Here is a 23,652-nt window from a genome sequence, read left to right on the forward strand (position 1 = left end):
ATTTCTCGTGACTTTATTAGCCTTTATCGGGTTTTATTACCTTTTATTGCCTTTGTCAAGCCATTTGCCGAAAAAGACAAGTTGTTGCTGGAAAGATAAAATATTATCGGATCTTCATTTCCAATCAACTCCTCAAGTCTCAAACTTTCTTTTCTCTTTTAATCTTTGACTTTTTATTTGGTGACATGTACTTTTTTTCATTGATTGTGTTTGCCATGTCAATAGCAAGTGTATTCACGCATTGAAGTTGGTTTATAATTGTCAAATTTGTGTTCAATAGAAACAGTTTGAGCCTAGATCAAGTGTTCAATAGGTCATAGGTTTTGCTTAGTTATCTAAATGATATTTAGAGGCAAGTTTAAGTGCTGACTATGTACTTGGCCTATATTCAAACAAATTGTCCTATAGACTTTTCATAAAGTTGTTCCAATTCTAATTCCTGAAAAAAGGAGCTTAGGATGTCATACTTAATTTTTTTAAAGATCCAAGTCTTAGCCTTCTAGAGTTTTGCATGCCGGTCAATTCCTGCTTATAAAATGGTTTAGTTGCACCTCTAAGGCTTTTTCTTTTAGGCCCTTTTAAACATGCACCCCGTAGCAGGTCCACATCATGGTTTATTGTGATGACGCGATAGGTTATCTATAGTTTTACCTTTTATTTCTGTGCTCCGAGATCTCGAATAGCTTCGTTTAGTCTTTCTCAATTTGCGTGTGCATTTCGTGTCTTTTTTCGAAAGGTTTTTATGTGAAAATTTGATGAAAATGTGAAATCGTGCGTTAAAACTCATTTGAGTTGACTTCGGTTAACGTTTTGAGCAAACGAATCCGGATCAGTATTTTGACGGTCTCGGTGGGTCCGTATCGTGATTTGAGACTTGGACGTATGCCCGAAATCGAATTCGGAAGTCTCTAACTTGATTTAACGTAATTTGTTGAAAACAAGAAATTTTAAGGTTTAAAGAATACTTAAGTTTGACTGTAGGTTGACTTTGTTGCTACTAGATATGGATTACGGCTTCGGAACTTGGTAAAGGTTAATTTCAGTATTTTTTGACTTGTCTGCAAGATTTGGTGCAAAACGGAGTTGATTTGATGTGATTCGGACGTTCGGTTGAAAAATTGAAAGTTCTTAAGTTTCTTTGAAAATTTTATTCGTTTTGGTATTTGATTCATAGTTCTAGGTGTTATTTTGGTATTTTGATCGCACGAGCGAGTTCGTATGATGTTATTACACTGGTGTACATGTTTGGTTGGGAGCCCGAGGGGCTCGGTGAGTTCCGGATAGGCTACTAAGTGATTTTGGACTTAAAAGAATAGCTTATGCATGTTTGTTTCTAGTGGTGGACTGCAAATCTCGCATTTGCGAGGTCTAGCTCGCAAATGAGAGCATCGTTTTTGCGAACAATGAGTCGCCTTTGCGAGCATGGGTTGGGTTGGGTTGGGAAGAGTTCGCATTTGCGGACTCTGTATCTTCGCAATTGCGAAGGTTTTGGTCGCAATTGCGACTACGGACTAACTTGGTACTGCTTCGCTTTTGCGAAGTATTGTTCACATTTGCAGACAGCCTTGGTTCGCATTTGCGATAAAATTATCGCATTTGCGACGAAAACAGGCTTAGTGACTTTTTCGCATTTGCGAAGGGTTGATCACTTTTGCGATTATCGCAACTGCGAACTATGTGTCGCAATTGCAATAATTGCAGCTGGGTAAAAGAGGGGGGAAATGGAAATTAGCTCATTTCTTTCAAACTTTCAACCCTAAACATCCTAGAGGTGATTTTTCCAAAAAAACAATTCTTCCTAAATTCGTTGGTAAGTAACTTTAATCTACTTCTTTTCAATTACCCATTACATTTCATAAATTTTCAACATCAAATCTAGGATTTTCATGGTAGAAATTAGGGATTTGGGTAGAATTAGAAATTTTTGTAAATTTGGAATTTAGACCTCGAATTGAGGTCGAATTTCGAAACAAATTACATAACTGGGTTCGGAGGTGAATGTGTATTCGGGTTTTGGTCAGAATTTCGATTTTGACCAAGCGAGCTCGGGGTTGACTTTTGTTGACGTTTTCAATAATGATCTAAATTGAACCTCTTTCATTCGTGGGTAGTTTTTAAGGCTTCTTTTGAATCGTTTGATTAATAATTTGCTAGATTTTGGTTGGTCTGGAGGCTTGTTCAAAAGGCAAGGCCGTGGTTGAACCTTAAGTTGATTGCGGAGTAAGGTAAGTATTAGGTCTAACCTTGATTTGAGGGAATTAAGAACCCTTGAACTATGTGCTATGTGAATTACATGTGCAACGGCGTATATGCAAGGTGACGAGTTTATATACGCCATTAAATTTCTTGTTTCCATGTTTTCCCGTATTTTATTAATTACTTTATTCCATGTCCTAACTGTTACATAACTTGCTTTCCCTATCTTCATTGCTTCATAGTATATGTTGTTTCATGTCTTAAGTGTTACATGCTTATTCGACTTCCATACCATAATTGCTAATAGCCATTTAGCATTTCTTGTATTAGATTGTCCATCCCCTCCCTGATTCCATACTTATTCACTACTTGTTTCTGCTTGTTTCCCTCATATATCTAAATTGTCTTATGCCTTGTTGCCTTATAGTTTCGTATTATTTGTTGCTTTCATTGATGTAGTTTCACTTGTATGAATTGTTAAAAGGTAGATACCGTTGAGTTGATAAAGTTGAGACATCCGACTAGTTCGAGTCTCTTTGATTATCATGTTATTCCAAGTTGCTCGTACATTTGTTCTCTTGATGTATGATTTCCTGTAAATCTTAGTTACTGAGTTACTATTGTTAATTGACATTGTTTGGGGAGCGGGTTGCACACCGCAATGAAAATTGAAAGGAAATGAATTGAAAAGGCGGAATAAGGATGGACTATGATGTTGACAGATGATTATATTGTGGGATCGGGTTGTGCGCTACAACGGATTGATTAGAGTTTATATTGTGGGATCAAGTTGCGCGCCGCAATATGTTGATAGAAGTTATATTTGTTGTGATTGTTGGATTAGTCTCGGTTGTTGAGATGAGTTATATGATTGGTTATTCGGGACTCTCTGCTAGTTGAATTTGAGTTCGTTGATATGAGTTACATGCTTTACTTCCATTCCTGTCTTTCTGTTATTATTATTATTATTGCATACAGGTTCATGTAAGTGACCCGCCTTAACCTCGTCACTACTTCGTCGAAGTTAGGCTCGACACTTACAGAGTACATGGGATCGGTTGTATTCATACTACACTCTGCACTTCTTGTGCAGATACCGGAGTTAGTTCTGGCGGCGTACCATAGACTTGCTCGGATCCAGCTATCTAGAGGAGACTTAAGGTATAGCTGCACAGCGATCGTAGCTTTGAAATCCCCTTCTACTTCCTTTAGCTGTTTATTTGATTCAGACATTCATTTTTATTTCATACCGTTATTTGTAGTATCTTAGACGCTCATTTGTTCGCGACACCAGTTCCGCAATTTGTATTTGGATTTCGGCACTTATTAGTTTATTTACCATGTTTCAGACTATTCAATTTTTCCTTTATTGACATCGTATTTGAAACTTGTTAAAATTGGTTAATAATTACATCTAACGTTGGCTTGCCTAGCAAGTGAAATGTTAGGCGCTATCACAATCCCGGTGGTGGAAATTCCGGGTCGTGATATTTATAGCCTATAGTCATGTGGCAAATATATGTTCCAAAATTTATGTCTATTCTTACAACTAGGAGTGTTAATAGTTCTTTAAGAATTAATTAAATTGATCGAGTCATATCGAATCAATTATTAGGTTTTCTTTAATAAAATTGTATATTTTCATATAAATCTATATATATAACTAATTGAATAATTAGTGTAAGTTTTTAGTTTTATAAAAGTAAATCGAAAAAATACTGAACTCTACCCAATAAATTTATATGTATAAAATATACTTCATATATCAAATTTCAAAATAATAAAGCATAAAAAGTTTTTTCCTTTGGCCTGGGTAATGGAAACAGCTACAGGCCAACAGGTAACTGACACCCAAAGCCCAACTTGGGAACCTATTGAAACTATTCTACTGCTCATTTTAAAACTAAAGCAGTTATAGAATCTTGAGTAGCGAGCCACAAGGTATTGGATAACTTTTTTTTTTCTCTTATTAGATACTTAATCTTAGTATACTCGGTTCATGAATCCAATTTTGATTAATATCTTTTCAGTCTTGTGAGTTAGATTTTTTGTCTTTGCCTAATTTATTTTATACTACATATAATAGAACAGTTAGATAGATGTCTATCCTAGCCGTCTTTTGTGATGACCCGATAGGTCATCTAGAGCTTTAACCGCTAAATTATGTATTTCGAAACCTCAAATAGATCCTTTTAGCTTTCTTCGATTCCCGTGCATAGTCTGTGTATTTTCATCAAAGGCTTTTATGTGAAAAACTAATTAAAATGTGAATTCGTGCCTTAAAAATTTATTTGAGTTGACTTCGGTCAACGTTTTGAGCAAACGAACCCAGATCCATATTTTGATTGTCTCATTGGGTCCGTATCGTGATTTGAGACTTGGGCGTATGCCCAGAATCGAATTCAGAGGTTCCTAACTCGAGTTATCGCAATTTGCTAAAAAATTAAAGTTTAAAGGTTTAGAGAACTTATGAATTTGACTGAAGTTTGACTTTATTGCTAACTGGTCCGAATTTTGGTTTCAGAGCTTGGTATAGGTTCATTACTATATTTATGACTTGTCAGCAAACTTTGGTGCAAAACGGAGTTGATTTGACGTGATTCGAACGTCTGATTGTTAAAATGAAAACTCTTAAGTTTCATTGAAAATTTCATTCATTTTGGTGTCCAATTCATATTTCTAGATGTTATTTTGGTATTTCTATCGCACGAGCGAGTTCTTATGATATTTTTGGACTTGTGTGCATATTTGGTTTGGAGCCCTAAGGGCTCAGGTGAGTTTCGGATAGGGTACAAAGTGAATTATGACTTAGAATCATAGTTGATGCCTTTTGCTTCATGTTTCTGTTGCAAATCTCGCATTTGCGAGCATGGGCAGGTTGGGGGGGGGGGGTCCTCGCATTTGCGAACTTGCTGATTCCGCTTTTGCGAAGGCAGAGTCGCAATTGCGACTCAGCATAGTTCTTCACAGTCTTCGCATTTGCGAAGAAATGGTCTGCATTTGCGAGAGCTGGGGGTTCGCATTTGCGACCAAAAATATCGCATTTGCGATGACTGGGCTTTTGAGAGGAGTTCGTATTTGCGACCTCTTTCTCGCAATTGCGATATTCGCAATTGCCAATAATATATTGCAATTGCGACATCTGTAGCTCGGTAAAAACTAAGATAGACGAGATTTTTCTCATTCTTTTAAATTTTCAACCCTAAAAACCTTAGAGGCAATTTTTCCAAGAGCTTTTCTTCCTCAACTCATTGGTAAGTGACTCTAACCTACTTTCATTCAATTACCCACTATATTTCATAAGATTTTAACCTTAAATCTAGGATTTTCATGGTAGAATTTGGGAATTTGGGTCGAATTAGGGATTTTTGTAAAATTAGAATTTAGACCTCGAATTGAGGTAGGATTTCAAAACAGATTACATAACCGGGCTCGGGGTTAAATGGGTAATCGAATTTTGGTTCGAACCTTGGGTTTTGACTAAGTGATCCCGAGGTTGACGTTTTTTGACTTTTAAAGAAAAGTGTAAAATTTCTATCTTTATGTATTGTAATTGATTCTCTTTATCATTATTTGAAGTTATCGAGTCGATTGTGGTTAGTTACGGTTGGTTTAGAGGCGGATTCTAGAGGAAGGCCCTGGTAGAGCTCTGATTGACTGCGAAGTGACGTTAGTGTCGTGGTTAACCTTGACTTGAGGGATTAGGACTTGTTTGCCTATTTTCTACGTGTTTAAATGTGTGGGTACAACGTATATTTGAGGTGACGAGTTACTATGCGTTATTGTTGGGTTAAAACATGCGGGTGGGACTTGTTTCCTTGTAAGTTATTGTCTTCTTTGATTATGATATCCATGCTTAGACTAGTTTATTACTTAATTGATCGTTCTTTCCGAATTTATGAACTATGTGTGATGATTGAGTATTTTTGGAAGTTGAGGTTCGGTATTTTTGGAATCGTTGTGGACGTAAATTTTCTTCTTGCTTATCCTATCTTCCAAATGTTTATATTCATTGCTACATAGTAAGAGAGAGTGATAAAGCACGAAGGGTGATGTCGTATCGTTTATTGCTTCATTTACTGATTAATACATGGTGAGAAAGAGAGTTAAAGCACGAAGAGTGATATCGTGTTGTATTTATCGTTTCATGGAGAGGTTAAAAGTAAAATCACGAAGGGTGATGCCGTGCCATTATTATTATTTCATGGTGAGGCTGAGAGTAAAAGCACTATGGGTGATATCGTGCCATCTTTATTCATTATGTTTATCCGTTTTCATTGGTTGATGGTTTATTTGACCGTCTCATGTTGTCATTTCCTGTTGTAGTTGTCGTACCTTGTACCCATTTCGCCTTTTCCCTCCCAATAGTACGTGTTTAATCTCTATTTGTTGTTATGTTACACGTATATCTTCGTTTATACAGGTTTAATTGCGTGTGTGTCCTATTATAGCCCCGTCACTACCTCGTCGAGATTAGGCTCTACACTTACGGAGTACATTGGGTCGATTGTACTCATACTACAATGTGCACTTCTTGAGCAGATTTTGGTACTGGTCCCAGCTGTACGTGAGGTGCATCAGCTTAGATTGGCCTATTTGGAGACTCAAGGTAGATCTGCTAGCGTCCGCAGACCTTGAAGTCCCCTTCCCCTTTCCTTATTTTCTGTTCATTTCATTTGAAACAGTCGTATTTATTTCAGGCTCTATGTGTAGAACCTTTAGAAGCTCGTGAACTTGTAACTCCAGATCCGGGTTGTATTTAGATATGCTGGTTATTACGCTACTTCACACTTCATTTTAGTTTTATCTCAGTTTAGTTGGTTTATTTATTTGAACTGTTTAAAAATGGTTTAAGAATTTCTCTAACCACTACTAGAAATTCGGGAAAAACCGTTCAAAAAATTGACCAAAGTAGGTCGATAATGGCCAATAACCGTCCAAAACGCGACCATTAATGTGTGGTCGGTATTTTGAAGGTCGGAAGGGCATATCGACCAAAGTTGGTCGGAAATTACCGACCAACTTTGGTCGGTCAATTAAATTCAAAAAATAAATTACCGAAAAAACCGACCAAAGTTGGTCGGTATTTTAATTATGTAATTAAAAAATGCACCATCTGGGAATCGAACTGGAGTCTGTACTGTGGCAGGATACTATTCTATCACTAGACCATTAGTGCATTTTTTAAGACTGTCTTTTATTTCATTTATACTCTTTAATTGTATTTTCGCACGAAAATAACCGACCTAAAATTACCGACCGAATTCGGTCGGTTTTTTAAAATGACCGGCCGAATTAACCGACCGATTGCGGTCGGTTTTTTAATATTTATTTTAATTTATTTTAAATGAAAAACGAAATAAAATTGGTCGGTTTCTTGAAAAATAAATTTCGCGGGACTCAAAAATAGTTTCCCGCATTTTTGCGCCAAAGAAAGCTGACCAAAGTTGGTCGGTTTCGTAAAAAAATAATTAAAAATAAAATATTTTGAAAAATCGACTGACTGGTCGGTTTTTTGGCCGGTTTTTTGACCGGCCGCGGTCGGTTTTTGCCGAATTTCTAGTAGTGAACGTTAGCTTGTCTAGCGAGTGAAATGTTAGGTGTCATCACTGTCCCGAAGGTGAAAATTCCGGGTCGTGGCATCTTTCATGTGCCCTTTATTCATCACATTTTTAATAATAAAAATATCTAGAGAAGTTTTGCCAAACTCCTATACAAGTATGCATGGTATCATACTCTAACTTCTACTTGTGACTCTTGCATGACGTTTTTTAAAAGATACTCAAATTAATTGAACCGTACCAATGCCGAAACGAAATCGAGATGACAAAGACGATTTCGAAAAGTCTAATTTTAATTATACAAATAAAATAATCGAAAAATTGATATCGTATAAATTTTATTTTATATATAATCGGCCTAACCGAACGATTAACCCTCCTACTTACCACCTCAAAGTTTTTGGTCAAAATTAAGTTGGTGAAAAATAAGGTGAAGACTACGAAGGGTCAAGAAGAAGGATAGATTTCATGCAAATGTGAAAACAATACTACAATCTTATAGAGTAGTAACAATTCAAAGCGCAATATATATTGAAAAAAATAATCGCTATAAATCGTTTAAATTTTCTCTTTTTCTATAATTATTATTTTTAGAGAAGAAAAGGCAAAATACAGTTTATGATATTATTAAACTTCAGTTTGATCTCGAAAATGAAAAGTATATAACGCTATACTAGCAGCCAACCAGAATTCTAGATGTTTGAAGTCACCTATTCCCATACAGTTTTTCCAATACCGTCGGCATAGCGTTGTGGTTTTTGTCATTTTGAAGTTTGAACATTCCCATTCTGACTCGCTCCTTTTTCATATATTGAATGAATGAGGGAATCCTCAATTCTCGTCTTCTTTTTATACCTTCTTTCTCGCACTTAACTCCTAACTATCCATTTTATTTTTCCCATTTCATTCTTACAGTTAGAACCAAAAACCAATCTTGGATTTTTTTTGGGTTGAACACAACTTCTGCTGCAAATTAAAAATACAAACTTTGAACTTTTTTTGGACTCACCATTGAAGTAGTGTTAATATAACTGGTAGATCAGATGGGGATAGAGAGTAAATACCAAATGAAGGTGGTAGAAGGAGATAATGGCTACGTACTTGAAGATGTCCCTCACTTGACTGATTACATCCCTCATCTTCCCGTACTTACTTTCTTTTCTCCTCTTTTAGTTTTTTGTTTTCTAACTATGAAAATCTATCATTTCTGTATTTGTTTGGTTGCTGCACTTTTGAGTCTTGATAATGTCTATTCAATGGCTTTTGTTAAAATGGCTGCTTTATTTGTATGTCTTTCTGCTTCAGGGGGATCCGTTGATTTGTGGAATTATTACATGTTATAATGTTTCTTTTTGAGTTGATCTACCTTTTATTGCAAGCTTTGATCTGCTTACACTATGCCATAAACATATACTAATGTTGAAATGAAAAGCCTGCACCTTTAACTTTTTTACTATCATTGCACTCTTTAGTTCCCCCCCCCCCCCCCCCCCCCCGGGAATAACAGTCATGAATGTGTTCTATGTGGTGGTTGATGGAATCCAGTACATAAAATTTAAAGGTTGATTTTTGACATCCAAATATACTTTAATATCATAGTCTCATGGACATTTTTTTTTTTTTTTTGTGTGTGTGTGGAGCTTTAGCAACAAAAGTATAGTTGGCATGAGGAACACATGTCCTCTAGACAGTTTACTGAGCAAAGGCAGTTTCTGGATTTTTACTATTCCAATATTTTGACAAGAAAGTTAGATGAGGCTATGCGTTAAAATATGTAGAGAGAATTTCTCTTCTCAATTAGTAGGGGGTAAACTGATATAAGGTTAAAGTTATATAAAATGAAGGTGAAAATCGAGATATCATTTTTGTCCTTTGGAAGTTGACTCCGTGAAGATAAGGAGCTGTTACATTTCTTGATTTATTCAAGGACATTCTGACTTGAGGAAGAGTGAATTGATCTATGAACTTACATTTATGTTAAAGAACGTTTTCGCGGCATTTCCATATATATGGTTTGGAGGATATACTGTAAAGCAAGGTGTTGTTGGAAATTCTAAATTTGAATAAGAGAATAAGAGATGTTGCTTGAACATGCATCACGCGTTGTTGTATTCTAGTGAGTTCTTGGAGTGGAACGATTTGATATATGAACTTACATTCATGTCCAAAAGTTCCGAGATCCAAATCTGTTTGTAGATAATTGCAAACCATGGGATCATTGAAATCATATTTGTATCAACTCAGTGATATCTAATTATTGGAATATCTAACATCGTACAGATGATTTGCGCTCTTGAATATAAAGGGGTGGACATCCACCTGGAGCATTTTTCTAAAGAAATTCCACATTTATTTATCTTGATTGAGATGGAGAGATAGAGTGAGAGAGACATTGAGGGAATAGGCATTAGCTGTTGGGGAATATACTAATAAATTCCTCAACAACACCAAATGACTCATGAAGAAAAAGGATGTTAACTCTAGCTCATGTGGAAATATTTTAATACCCTGAGTTATTATGCTTTGTGGCACACTAGCATCATGCATGTTTAGCAAGTAGTTATAGTTTATTCCATTTGAGACTTTACTATGAACTTCTCACGTTCTACATTGAGCAGGAAATTGAGATTTCAGACTGTCTTTAAGTTTCTTTCAGATCACACAAACAATGCATTTTCTCTTTTTCTTATACATACACTTTCTCTTCATGGTTGAGGTTCCGGCTTTCTCTTACATAAGAGCTCTTTAAATGAGCGTTGTTATCACCCTGGTCATAGCTTTTTCTAGGTGGAAACATTTTTTTTAATGTTGTCACTACTATTTGTTTGCTTTCTTCTCTCTCTGAAGTTGATTCTAATACGGAGTCCATATACTTACTATACTCTCATTTTGTTTCGTTCATATTTTTTTTGTTGGAGTGATTCACTTCTACTTTTTGCAAGAGTTGTCTTCACTTTTTCACTCAGAAAATAAAATTTGTATCTTTTAGACACAAAAAGCTTGATTTCAACTATTTAAAATGTGTATCTGCATTTATGCTCAACCCTATGACTATGCTTTTCCTGAGCCAGGGTCTAGGGTCTATCGGAAACAGACTCTCTACCGCCACAAGGTAGGGGTTAGTTCTGCATACACACTAACCTCCCAAGACCCCACTTGTGGGATTACACTGGGTTTGTTGTTGTTGTTGTTGTTGTTGTTGTTGTTGTTGCCTTTATACTCAATTATGTATGTTTTCTGCTCTAGATGTTGGCGTATCTACTAACTCGACTTTATTCTTCATTCCATTGCTTGATGACAGACTTATGATAACCCATTGCAATCTAATCCAGCATACTCAGTTGTGAAGTGAGTCTATTATCAACTTTTCTTGTATTTATGCTATTAGGCCAATATGGCAGTTATTACGCATTGACCCTTGACAAGTTATGAACTGTCTTCATGATTTCAGGCAGTACTTTGTCGACATGGATGATACAGTTCCTCAAAAGGTGCAATCTTCTTTTAACTTGTTCTGACGATATATATAAATATCTTTCATAAATATGTCCTTCTTTCCTTTTCAATGGTTAATGAAATGGTAAAACGGATGACAGATAATAGATAGTTACATCGATCTGCGAAAATTGACTTAGTGATTCTGCAAAGTGGGATGCTAGTCATACAAATGACCTATATATAACTATCTGGAAAGCAAGAGTAGAGGACCATCATTGTCTGATGTTGGTTTTGGAGATCAACAGAGCCCAAATTATGTCGATTTAGCACTTCTCAAGATTCTACGGACACTTTTCATTCCACTGCTAGCAATGATGTCTCAAAAAACGTACTCTATAATAAAAGTGTCTTCCTTAAAGGATCAAAAAACTGAAGTACATGTGAAACAGAGTAAGAACTAATTGCAAATATGGTAGAGAAGCTACTGAAAAGGAAGACGTGGCTGACTCCTTAGAGTGTCTATAGAGAGTCCAAAGTGAACTTTGCATCCTGAATCATTTCTTCAGTCTTGCAGTAGTTTCCATTCTCCTGCACCATTGCAGTGAAAGAGCAAAAAAGTGTGTTGAGCTTCTTCTTTTTTTAGTTGTCTTTTGTGGACAAAGATATTCAATCAGCCCTTTATTTTACATTATATTCCTTGTCGGCTTCTCTTTCCATTTACCCCAATAGGGAAACATTTTTGTTAGAGAGAGCTCCTTTGCTCATCAATCCCTGCTCTTTCCTTGTCATAATTGTTATGAATTTGTTTGATCACTTTGTAGATTGTTGTTCATAAGGACAGTCCACGAGGACTACATTTTCGGCGTGCTGGTCCCCGTCAGAAGGTATGTCTACTTTCTTCAAGGATGGAAATATGCAATCTGTTGCCATTTACCAGCAGAACTATTGATATGCAATCTTTCACTCAGAAGAAAGCTTCAATGTATCTCAGGTTTATTTCAGTTCAGATGATGTTCGTGCTTGTATTGTTACATGTGGTGGTTTGTGCCCTGGTCTAAACACAGTGATCAGAGAAATTGTACATAGCCTTGACTATATGTATGGTGTAGATAAAGTCCTTGGAATAGAAGTGAGTTGGCTGATTTCAACTTCCTTATGCTTGATAAGCTGTTTTGTCTGCAGCTAACAGTACATTTTTTCCTTCATAGGGAGGCTACAGAGGTTTCTACGCAAAAAATACTATCAATTTGACACCAAAGCTTGTAGATGATATTCATAAACGTGGTGGTACAATCCTTGGGACGTCACGAGGAGGCCATGATACCACAAAGATAGTTGACAGCATACAGGACCATGGAATAAATCAGGTACTCAACTACAAAAGTTTGTCCAAATATATGTCTGCTGTCAAATCTTGGAGTACCTTATCTTCTTTAGGTCCCTTCCTCTCTTTGAGGTGGATTTACTAATATCTGCAAAAGTAACTTATTTAGGAAGAAAGTTAATATATTGGTCACAAGAAAAAGCTTTGTGTAATTGACGAAAGTGGTATCATGGAGACAAGCATCTTCTTTAATTGAAAAAGAAGTTGAGTAGTATGTTTTCTATAAAAAGGAAAGAGGAAAAGATTCTTATTGATAAATTTTACTGTTACAACAACATTAATGACTTTTAGAAATATCCATTGTTATATTTTTGCAATTTGCTAGTCAGACTTCGTCTGAGGCATCTTTGATTTCATTGCAAAAATATTATGATGACGACTGTCCTGCACAAAAGCTTCCACTTGATATAATGAGCATCTTATTTGTTCAGGTCTATATAATTGGTGGCGATGGGACTCAAAAAGGAGCCGCTGTCATTTATGAGGTATGTTAGGTTCTGCAAATTAAGAGGCCAGGTACTTACCCACCCGATAACATGAGTTAATTTTCAACTTGAGGGCAATATAGTTACATTTTTGCTGAAAGCTTAACAATCTATTCTTTCAAATTAGTCTATTGAGGGGATTCTGTATCACTCTACAACTGTTGAATCAAATATCTTGTTCCAAGCCTGTCGTACCATGTCAACATTATTGCATTCAGCTTCATCATCTGCACAGAGATTCAACATGTTTGAATATACCTTACTACTGGTTCTGGCGAGCATTCTTAGTATAATCCTACTCCATTTTTGCAGGAAATTAGGCGGCGTGGTCTCAAAGTTGTTGTTGCTGGGATACCAAAGACAATTGACAATGATATTCCAGTATTTCTCATTTCCTCTTATTATAATTGATTATATTTTGTTCTGGTGTGATAAACAATTTAGCAACCTAAAGGAGTTATTCCAAAGTTTCTTGCAAAGTGCAAAGCATAAATTTTACTGAATAGTAAAAGTACAGTGTAATATCCGGAGATCTCATTTTGGTAGTTTCCCCTCCCATTTGACTTAAGCAACTAGTAGCTTATAGTGCTCTTCAGTTTGGAATGCTCTTATGTGAAAACTAGTTTGTTCTCTTATCAGGTCATCGACAAGTCATTTGGCTTTGATACTGCCGTAGAGGAGGCTCAACGTGCCATCAATGCAGCGCATGTTGAAGCTCAAAGTGCTGAGAACGGTATCGGTGTGGTGAAGCTAATGGGCCGCTATAGTGGTAACATGCTTTTACAAAGTCTTGAAAAACTTTCGATGCATAGCAAATTGCCCAGTATAGAATTTCTCTTACCAAGTTCACGTAAAGACTGTTCTATGCCCATCTTCACTACAAATCTTATCAGGCACTTTCATTGTTGGTTCATTTTGCTGTTGAATAATAAGCTCTTCTCTGCATGGTTAGCTGCAAAACTCATCACTTGATAGGCTATAGCTGTTATTGATAACAAATTACTAAAGTGAGTTTCTATATGTCCAACATTTTCTTGGAAAACATAAATAAAGGTAAGCACATCCTTGAGACCACAAATTGCTTCTTCTTTTTTTTCAAGTCATATTCTCAATGCTTAACTGCCCAAACTTCTCCATGCTTCCAAAGTCCATATATTATTGTACTTTTCAACAAACAACAGAAGTCTTGATTTCAGTTCAATTTGCTGGAAAATTGGTGCAGGATTCATTGCAATGTATGCCACTTTGGCGAGCAGAGATGTTGATTGCTGTTTGATTCCAGAGTCACCCTTCTATCTTGAAGGAAGTGGTGGTCTCTTCGAATTCGTTAAGAAAAGGCTCAGAGAAGATGGGCACATGGTTATTGTGATAGCTGAAGGAGCTGGACAGGAACTTCTTGCAGAAGAAAATTCCCATGCTAGAAGCGAACAAGATGCTTCAGGAAACAAGCTTCTGCAAGATGTTGGTTTGTGGGTATCCCAGAAAATCAGGGTAATGGTCATTATAGACAGAGTTGTCCCTAATCTTATAGTTATACATAATGCAGAACTGATTGATCTTGCTTTCTCTCTCTCTTTAGGTGATTAAGTGTGCTCGTCTCTACTTGAGTATGCGCATTTTTGGGTTTGTGAGAGCTAATATAATCTGTTTTAGAAAATTACATCCGCTCCAGTCGATGAAGATGTACTGAAGTTCATACTATACATGTTTTCCAGAAAATAAGCTGCATATCTTCCTAAAAAAGATAAGGAAACGAGGAAGAATTTGTTTGACAGAATTATTCACTGAATGATTACCAGATATTCACAAATGCTCATGTGCCTCTAATAAGAACTTGTACTTTTTAACTACACTCACCAAATAAATTCATGTAACTAGTGGCGAAGCCAGGAATTTCTCTAAGTTCAAACTAGAAAGAAGTGAAAAAAATTCCCTGACAAAGGGTATTCAATATATGTTATATACCTCTAAAATCTAATATTTTACCTATATATACAATGTAATTTTTTGACGAAGAGTGGTCAACTAACCACCCTTAAATGTAGCTTCGCCCCTGCATGTAACCACCAAGTAGTGGTTTGCATCTTATAAAGCAAACACCATATAGAACAACATAAGAAATAAACGTGAGGCATTATAATTCTATATTTATATGTTTTTTTATTTTTGTTTTTGAATGCATTGTTGTCTATCTATCGCTTTGAGGAATGGTATGTTATTATATATTTTGTACAGAGGCTGGTCGCCTAAATCTTCTTTTGAACACCGACTATCTAACAGTCATGATATTTTGTTGAACTTCTTACTGAAAGAACCCTGCAGCACATGAGTTTTAGATTGCCGCTTATCCTTTGTTAAGATTGCTATGATCCAACAACATGGAAAATTGTTCTTGATCCTACTTTTCTTTTCGTATTTTCTTGCAGTCTATGGGGAAATTGTGACTGAAATTATTTATATTAGGTAGTATTATGTATTAGCATTCTACTCACCATTTCTTTACTTCTTGCAGGATCATTTTGAAAAAAAACTTAGGATACCCATTACTCTTAAATATATAGGTGAGAAAATTTCAACCATCTGAAGGGCTGATTTAGTTTGGAAAACTTATGATGCTAACCAGCTAATCACATTGTTATGCAGACCCAACTTACATGATTCGTGCTGTTCCGAGTAATGCATCTGACAATGTATATTGCACGATTCTTGCTCAAAGTTGTGTTCATGGAGCTATGGCAGGGTATACAGGCTTTACCTCGGGGGTTGTCAATGGTCGTCAAACATATATTCCATTCAATGTAAGTATCTACGTTTGGTTGTTGATCTTTCTAGTTGTATCTCCGCTGCTTCTTGATTAACCCCAAGGTATCGACAACTTCCGTCCCTGTGGCAATTGGAATCTGATTGGGACTTGGCTGTGAGTTATCACACACTAGGCATAAATCTTAGTTCCTAGCTGCTTTAAGTTAAACAGCCTCCGGTTCAATAACTGCTTTTAGGGTTTAGGTTTAGCTTGAGGATGCAACAACTCATGTTCTTAAAAGTTTGATTTCCTTGCTATAATCACTTTTCCAACGCTGGCATCGTCCATTTGGAGTCTAAAATCCAGTTTAGTTTTTCTTGAATTTTCATAACGTCAGAGGAGATTTTTTGCTGCCTTTCAATGAGTATGTTAAACAGTCTCCGGAAAGTATGCTCTACTGTTTAGTAAGATGCACTTGCACCTTCTTTAAGATTGGTATCAGCAACCCATTGTTCTGTATTCATGGTTCTGGTGCACTGACCTCTCCCATATGACAAAGCATACAACAACAACAACAACAACAACAACAACAACCCAGTATAATCCCACTAGTGGGGTCTGGGGAGGGTAGTGTGTACGCAGACCTTACCCATATCCTGGGGTAGAGAGGCTGTTTCCGATATACCCCGGGCTCCCTCCCTCCAAGAACTCTCCACCTTGCTCTTGGGGTGACTCCATATGACAAAGCATCTCGGATCTAGTTTCTTGGCATAGTTGATATCCGCAACAGCTGTGTGCATGTTATGTAAAGGCTGGTTTTGTCACTGGCAATATTATGCTCTATTCGGATCATTTTAGTGTGACTTGGTGGCAGAAAGGGGAACCAAAAGCCATTCAATCAATTATGTCGTGGGCCTTACCTTATCAAAAAATTATGTCTTGAGCACTCGTTTTATTTTGATTCGGCTTTCAAAGCCATTTCACTCACCATTTTCACAAGCTTAACCAGCATCTTCGCTGTGCAGCGCATTACTGAGAAGCAAAATAAGGTGGTCATAACTGACAGGATGTGGGCACGGCTTCTTTCATCGACCAATCAGCCAAGCTTCTTGAGCACAAAAGACATTGTTGAAGTGCAAAAGGGGCAGCACCCACCAACTCAGTTACTAGATGGGGATAATAATGACAGTGAGACTTCAGGTAAACAAAACACTAGCATGGCATGAAATAAAAGCATCCTATAACACTAGAGCAGTAACTTTTCTCACCAGTACTCACTCTAGTTGCTATTTCTACTACCTTTGAATCTGCAAATGCTTACCATAATGTCAGATTAATCGGGTCGTTGTAGGAACTTATTTGAAGGTTTTGGATCTGTTACCGTGCCTCAGCTGTGGGCAGTAACAGATGTATTTTGAAGGTTTTGTTGTATCTAGTGAAGTTGCGCCAAAGCTTCGTTGTATTCATGATTTATGAACCATATTTATTTGTATGTTGTGGAGGTGTTGCTTCCCAATTTTTTGGTTTTCTCCTCTCTGCATTTTACACTTGAAAAATGCTGCTGTGTATGTCTCAGTTTCTGTACCTACAGAAATATCAACTACTGATTCAAGAATTTCAAAGTTGCATCTTGAGTTCACCTAAATTTATTCATGCTGAGAAATTGCCGGGTACTGGATAGGGCAAGTCTTTGGACCCTTCCCATGTTTGAACGTTTAAATGCTCCGATATGAGGAAAAGGTCTAAAACCACATGCCAAACTAAATTCTTTTCAACGTATCATTGCAAAATCCAAACTTCTCCTCATTTGAAGTATCAAAAGACTGGTTTGACTCCCAGACAACACAATTGAATTATCTTACTAGATTGTACATCTAAGCTAGACTTTGATTGCATTTTAATTTAAATAAACTTTGATTAGGGAAAATTATCTATTCATTTATGCAAATGATAAAGTAATTCTGAAATGAAAAGAGCGCTAAGCCTTAGTGATTAGGAAATGCACATTACCCCCACCCAAATATTTGCAAAACCTACCAATTTACAAGAATGGCCGATAATGCAAATAATAACCTACCCATGTTCTTTTGGAAGGAAATCAGTTTCACTCCATATAGCTTTGTGAGGCAAAGTTGGTTAAAAGGAAGTAAAATTACCGCTGCATTCTAATTGGATTGGTGCTTCAGTTAATAGGAGTAGGTAAGAGTTCAAACGGGACTACAGGAGTCAAGAGAATGTTGTCTAGCCACTAGCAAGATCAGAGTGCAGGACAAGATCCGAGTAACAACAAAGAGATTACGATTACATACAACATTGAGAAAAGAATGCAAAAAATGACTACATATCTTTTGTAAAGAAACCCCTTTCATTTCCAGGCAATGCAAGGGGGATCACAGTTTTACATGGTGGGTGTGGTTATTTTACGTCACAGTTTTAAGATCACATAGATTAATTTAGTCCGCCACAAAGATGTCTTCATCAGCCCTTATAAACACCTGAAGGATCTGCATTCTGCACAATCCAAGGATGCTCCAGGACCTTTTTCAGGGGCAGACGCTGAGAAGAATCCTTTACAAGCATCTATATCCCACAAACATAATAAATTATAAAGAACAAGTCAGGCCCGAGATTACATGCTGCAGTTTTTCAAAGCATCTCAAATGGATTAGAGAAAAACCTGACTAATGAGGTCCTTGGCAGCTGATGAGACAATTGGTTTGGCAGGAAATTTGAGATCCACTTGCACAATCCTGTGCGATTGGAAACCTTATCAATATACCTACCAGTGTTAAGCTGGTAATATTCATAAAAGTTGTTTTGCCATTTCAAACTATGCATACCAAGATTTAGCTAATGACGGAAGGTTTGAAAATTGTACTGCTTGTGTTCATTGTATGTGTAATAATTTCTTCTGCCATTTCATACTTATCCATGCACAATTTGAAAATTGTACCATGAACATTAGTTGTAGCATTTTATGAAAGAATTCACTATTTTTCTAAAAGGAAGACTTGTGCATAAATTGTACTATTTCTTCTAAAGTCTTCTTCCTTTTTTGTGCTTTCCTATTTAAGTTTCTCATGAAATTTTTAGTTTACGTTTGGGAGAAAAGCGCACCTTCTATATGTGTCTGAGTGTTCCTTTGCTTCAAATGGAGGCATCCCATACAGAAACTCAAAGCAGAGGATACCCAGGCTCCAAATATCCACACTTGCGTCATGCTCCACACTTTCCACTGCAAGTTCAGCAACCAACGTATCATAAAACATGTAAAAGCAGTCAAAAGATTTGTTAAGCTATATTCTCATACATGCCATGAAACAGAAACGTAAAATAGAAGAAGTTTTTTTTGAAAAAAGAAGAAGAAAAAAAGATACTAATAAAACTTCCAACATATCTCGTATAACATGAACCATGCTTTTGTAACTTCTTGCACATGACACATAGTCTAGGGTGCCACACATAGACCGCTTTCGATTAACACACAATGTATATCTCATAGAACACACATACCCATCTCTGGTGGCAAATAGTCTAGAGTGCCACACATAGTCTGCCTCCGATTAAAGGTATGCACTGATCACCCAAAGTCTGCAATTTTGAGTTCACCCTAAAAGCAGAAACATTTAAAAAACTATTTCAAGCTCCATCATTTTATAACTGCAATGCACACTATAAATTGTTATTGCCAAATATATACCTGTGCACCAACCAAAAGATTCTCCGGCTTGATATCTCTGTGTATTACGTGCTTCCCATGACAGTATATTAGGGCTCGGGCTAACGATGCAACATACTGCTCCAAGACCCAAGATAAAGAAAAATAAGAAAATTTATGGTCAGTTGGTCAGTTCAAAAGTAGTTAGGATGGTGAGGGCATGAATGTAATTAAATGTTGAAGATAAATAAATCTGCTCACACTCAAGGCTATTTAGAATGAGACCAAAACTGAAAATTTTGAAAGAAAAACTTCACATCTGCTCATTTACGGGACTTATTCTTTTTCCAACGGCAACAAAAAGTTTTCGCCGTATGTGGGCTTTTCAGAGTGTTTTATTGTTAAGCATAGTCATGGTTTTTTCAATCTGCCTGTCTATTCAGCAAATAAATAGCAGTTCTTTTTATCAATATGTATGGTCTTGGATCATCAATAATGATTTTTCTTTAGACTTCGGATACTTGATTTCTCATGATTCTCAAATTAAAGATTTTGAAAAAAGGAAATCCTACAAGTCCAATAATAAATGTATAAGCAGTTCTGTAAATCAACAAGAGCTAACAGTTGCAGCACGCCGTTCACTAAAATATTTGCATTTCTGCAGCTCCTTGTAGAGTTCACCCTTGGCAGCATATTCCAGGATCAAATACACACGTTTCTGCAATAGTAAGCACTATCATCAGTCTCCTGGAAGTTAATCTTAAGAACAAAAAATGAGAACAAGCAATGCAGAAGAGGTTATAGAAGGAACCTTAATTTACCTGGTCATAAAAGTAACCATAAAGCCTCAAAATATTTGGATGACGAAGGTGGCTTTGTATCTCAACTTCACGACGAAGCTGATGTTCAACCTGGGACTGTTTTAGCTGGCTCTTGAACAGCACTTTTAATGCGACAACGTGATTGCTCTGTTTTCACGAAACAACTAACCTTAAGTATTGGAAATGTGATTGCAGAATGTAATGTCTGTCTAATAGAGTTCGAAAAATCATTTATCTCATGTCCATAAGATATCATCCCCAACCTCTCACCCATTAACTATCACTATTAAATGATAGCATTAGATGCTACAGAAATTTACTGATATAGAACCCCCAAATAAACAGGCACTGTTATAGCAGGCAAAACTAATATATTGAAGGAGCCAACTAGCAAAGCATAAATCTGAAGCAATTGATAGTAAAAACATTGTATCTTTCTTAAAGCACTGACCCTTTTTTCCCTAGCTAGATATACATGACCAAACTTTCCTCTTCCAAGAGGCTTCCCAATGTCAAAATCATTAAGCATCCACCTCTTTTTATCTGCCTCTGATGATGCCTCTGGTGACGCCTGCAGAAGTTGAAAATTCTGTAGTCCATAAAAAGAGCAGTTTACTAAGAATAAAAAAAACGCAGTTATAACCATTAATTTCTGTTGAATTAAATCCGCACAAAAACTCAGAAACAGTATAAATCCAGGACCAAGTCATAAGTCCAAAATCTTAACTTCTTTTTATGGTTTGGAGCTGTGTGAAGATTCACCCCCAAAATTCTTATATATAAACGAAAATTTCAAATCCTAGAAGCAGTTTAATAATACCGTTTCACCATTACCACCACCAAGGCATAAAATATTTCTCATATCATCTAAAAGGAAACCCTAGTTATATTGGAGCCGAAGCTGGGAATTTCTATAAATCTTCCCCAATTATTAAGACGAAAAAATGTAAGCACAAATCAAGCTATTGTCCAATGTAAAACCCTAGATAACTCAAATACATTTCAAATTCAAGTCCTAAATTCGAAATGAAAGAGGACAATAATCACATCAATTAAATTACGTAAGAAAATCAAAGGAAAAAAAATTATGAATTAATTTGATTTTTGTATTTTGTTCTGAGTTGTTAATTACCTTGTGTTGTTGCTGTGGTTGATTCTCCGTTGCGATCCCCATTTCTGTATACCCTAGAGAAAAAGAGAGAGAAAAAATTGAAGAAAAAGAAGAAGAAGAAGAAGAGAGTGGACGGCTAAAAACGGGAAATGAATGAACGGTGACTTCTTTGAATTTTTAGATTTGAATATAGAGAGGGGCCGAGGGGGCAAGATTTTTCTCTTTGTTCTTTTACAACGGTCATATTTTTGGTAACGTGCCACGTGGCCCAATAACGCTTCTGCTCCCTTTTCAAATTTTTGGTTTTTGTTCAATAAATTCTTCTTCTCAAGGAGGAGCGTCCTTGAACATGTCCTGATGGGACCCATATAGGGCCAGATCTATAGAATCTAAATAGTAGTAGTTTTATTCTTAAAAAATTTCCTAAATATTTGATTATAAACTTAATTATTATTTACATATATTACACAATTATTGTAGGAACTCATAAATTTTATTAAACAAAAAATGTTATTTTTGTTTTATATTTGTTGGATTGAGAAGTTTGACCAATTAATCTACTGTCAAACACAAATTAGGAAGGATTATCATATGCAGAGGCATACGCATGATTTTTTGTAAAAGGTATCAATATTTATAAAAGATGGAGAATAAATAACATTAATAATGATATTTTTATACAAGAAATAGCCCTAGACTACTAGTTTTGTTGAGTCTTGAAAGGTAGAGTTCAATTAAACTTACTACAATTTTTAATAATAGAGATTCTCTCAAATATTTACCAAAAATATGTTGTTGATGAGGCTCGAACTTCCGACTTCCTAGAGCAAGACAAAGCATTTAATTAGCGTACCGAGCTAGAAACCATGTTAAGCGGTATCATTTTTTTTTCTTAATCTTTTCTTATCGTATTAATACATATATTTCGAAAAAAATTTGATGAAGCGATTACGCGTGACACCGTTTCGGTCCACGTGCGTTCACCCCTCGTTATATGAGGTTTTTTGTATTTACTCCATGATATTTAAGTTATATTTTGTTCCATATAATGAATAAGCTTGTTTTTTTAAGACAAATTAGGACTTCTTCAAAATTAAGAACTTTTACTTATTACTGAATGGACATACAAGTCTTTCGGCAGAATTAAAGAATTAAAGACTTCTAATAAAAACTATACCTGATGTAAGTGTAACAGCAAACTAAGTCTAAGTTTCAATTGGTTGAAACTATAGTTCTTTTTTCTTATCAAATTAATTTTTTTAAATTTAACCAAAGTTAACCATGTACACTTGCTCATTGGAAATAACCAAAAAAGTAACTCCTAAGACAGCCTATACTAGCTTTCAATACTAAACTTATCACCTTCTAGGAAGGGTATAAGTTAAGTAATATCACAGTAGTAGTACATGATGTCTTCTGACAAGGAAAACTATTCAAACTATCTAAAGTATACTTTCATTTGTTATGAAATAAAAGCATTATAACAAGAATTATGTAATTAAAATTAATAATAGAGGAGAATGATAATATTAGAAAAGAATGTTTTTTTGCAAGTGGATTTATAACACTCTCTCTTGGATGTCCATTAAAAGATAATAGTGCCTCGTTAAAACCTTACCAAGAAAAATTCAGTGAAAAAAAGTCTAGTGAAAGAAAAAGAGTACACATATCTTGTATTATCTTGTAATGCGCATTAAAAGATGTCTCATTAAAAATCTTACCAGGAAAATTCAACTGGGACAAAACTTTGGTTAAGGAAAAAAAAGTGCAGCGCGTATTTCTCCCCCTGATGAAAATTCTATTTGATATCTCGGAGACGACGCATTCCAATCCTATATCTCAACTTCTCAAATGTTGATGCCGGTAATGCCTTAGTGAACAAATCTGCCAAATTATCACTTGAGCGAACTTGTTGAACATCTAATTTATCATTCTTTTGAAGATCATGCGTGAAAAAGAATTTTGGTAAAATGTGTTTTGTTATGTCCCCTTTAATATATTCTTCTTTTAATTGAGCTATGCAAGCAGCATCGTCTTCAATATTTTTGGAATCTTCTAGTCAAAGAGTAGTCACACATCTCCTTTATATGCACATAAATTATTTAAAGAACAAACTTCTGATAATGTGTCGTGCATTTGTATAACCAACAAAATCTTGACAATATTTGTTAGAATAAACAAATCTATATCAAGAATTTCTTTTATAATATAATACAAGTCGTATTCCAATATTTCCATAAAGGAGTAAATTTAAA

General features: G+C 35.8%; 2 protein-coding genes across 3 annotated transcripts; one reads left to right on the forward strand and one right to left on the reverse strand.

Moving 5' to 3' along the window:
- Nucleotides 1–8,479: 8,479 nt before the first annotated feature.
- LOC104097873 (ATP-dependent 6-phosphofructokinase 6) lies at nucleotides 8,480–18,025 on the forward strand. Of its 2 annotated transcripts, none has more exons than XM_009604491.4 (14): nucleotides 8,480–8,902; nucleotides 11,059–11,105; nucleotides 11,209–11,248; nucleotides 12,017–12,079; nucleotides 12,187–12,324; nucleotides 12,404–12,562; nucleotides 13,011–13,064; nucleotides 13,377–13,445; nucleotides 13,704–13,833; nucleotides 14,287–14,555; nucleotides 15,577–15,625; nucleotides 15,708–15,862; nucleotides 16,833–17,007; nucleotides 17,159–17,422. In XM_009604491.4, the coding sequence occupies exons 1-14, from the start codon at nucleotides 8,801–8,803 to the stop codon at nucleotides 17,209–17,211; spliced, it is 1,503 nt and encodes a 500-aa protein (XP_009602786.1). In that variant the 5' UTR covers nucleotides 8,480–8,800; the 3' UTR covers nucleotides 17,212–17,422. The 2 variants fall into 2 exon arrangements, with proteins under 2 accessions (XP_009602786.1, XP_033512432.1); XM_033656541.2 differs by lacking the exon at nucleotides 17,159–17,422 and adding an exon at nucleotides 17,994–18,025 and having other exon boundaries at nucleotides 8,481–8,902.
- A 63-nt stretch (nucleotides 18,026–18,088) lies between these two features.
- On the reverse strand, nucleotides 18,089–21,566 carry LOC104097874 (serine/threonine-protein kinase Aurora-2). Its single transcript, XM_070182509.1, is given in 9 exon segments — nucleotides 18,089–18,387; nucleotides 18,485–18,557; nucleotides 18,925–19,042; nucleotides 19,321–19,417; nucleotides 19,508–19,603; nucleotides 20,088–20,183; nucleotides 20,287–20,433; nucleotides 20,738–20,875; nucleotides 21,419–21,566. Coding segments are annotated over 9 exon segments (909 nt in total). The 5' UTR covers nucleotides 21,461–21,566; the 3' UTR covers nucleotides 18,089–18,285.
- Between the last annotated feature and the right edge of the window lie 2,086 nt (nucleotides 21,567–23,652).

Source organism: Nicotiana tomentosiformis, chromosome 8 (assembly GCF_000390325.3).
Source record: "Nicotiana tomentosiformis chromosome 8, ASM39032v3, whole genome shotgun sequence".
Lineage (NCBI taxonomy): Eukaryota > Viridiplantae > Streptophyta > Magnoliopsida > Solanales > Solanaceae > Nicotiana > Nicotiana tomentosiformis.

Excerpts from the sequence above, each read along its gene's own strand:
- LOC104097873 (XM_009604491.4), top strand. The coding sequence starts at position 8,801 with ATGGGGATAGAGAGTAAATACCAAATGAAGGTGGTAGAAGGAGATAAT. Across the intron at positions 11,106-11,208 it reads CCAGCATACTCAGTTGTGAA|GCAGTACTTTGTCGACATGG; the intron begins GTGAGTCTATTA and ends TCATGATTTCAG. Across the intron at positions 13,834-14,286 it reads GCTAATGGGCCGCTATAGTG|GATTCATTGCAATGTATGCC; the intron begins GTAACATGCTTT and ends AAATTGGTGCAG.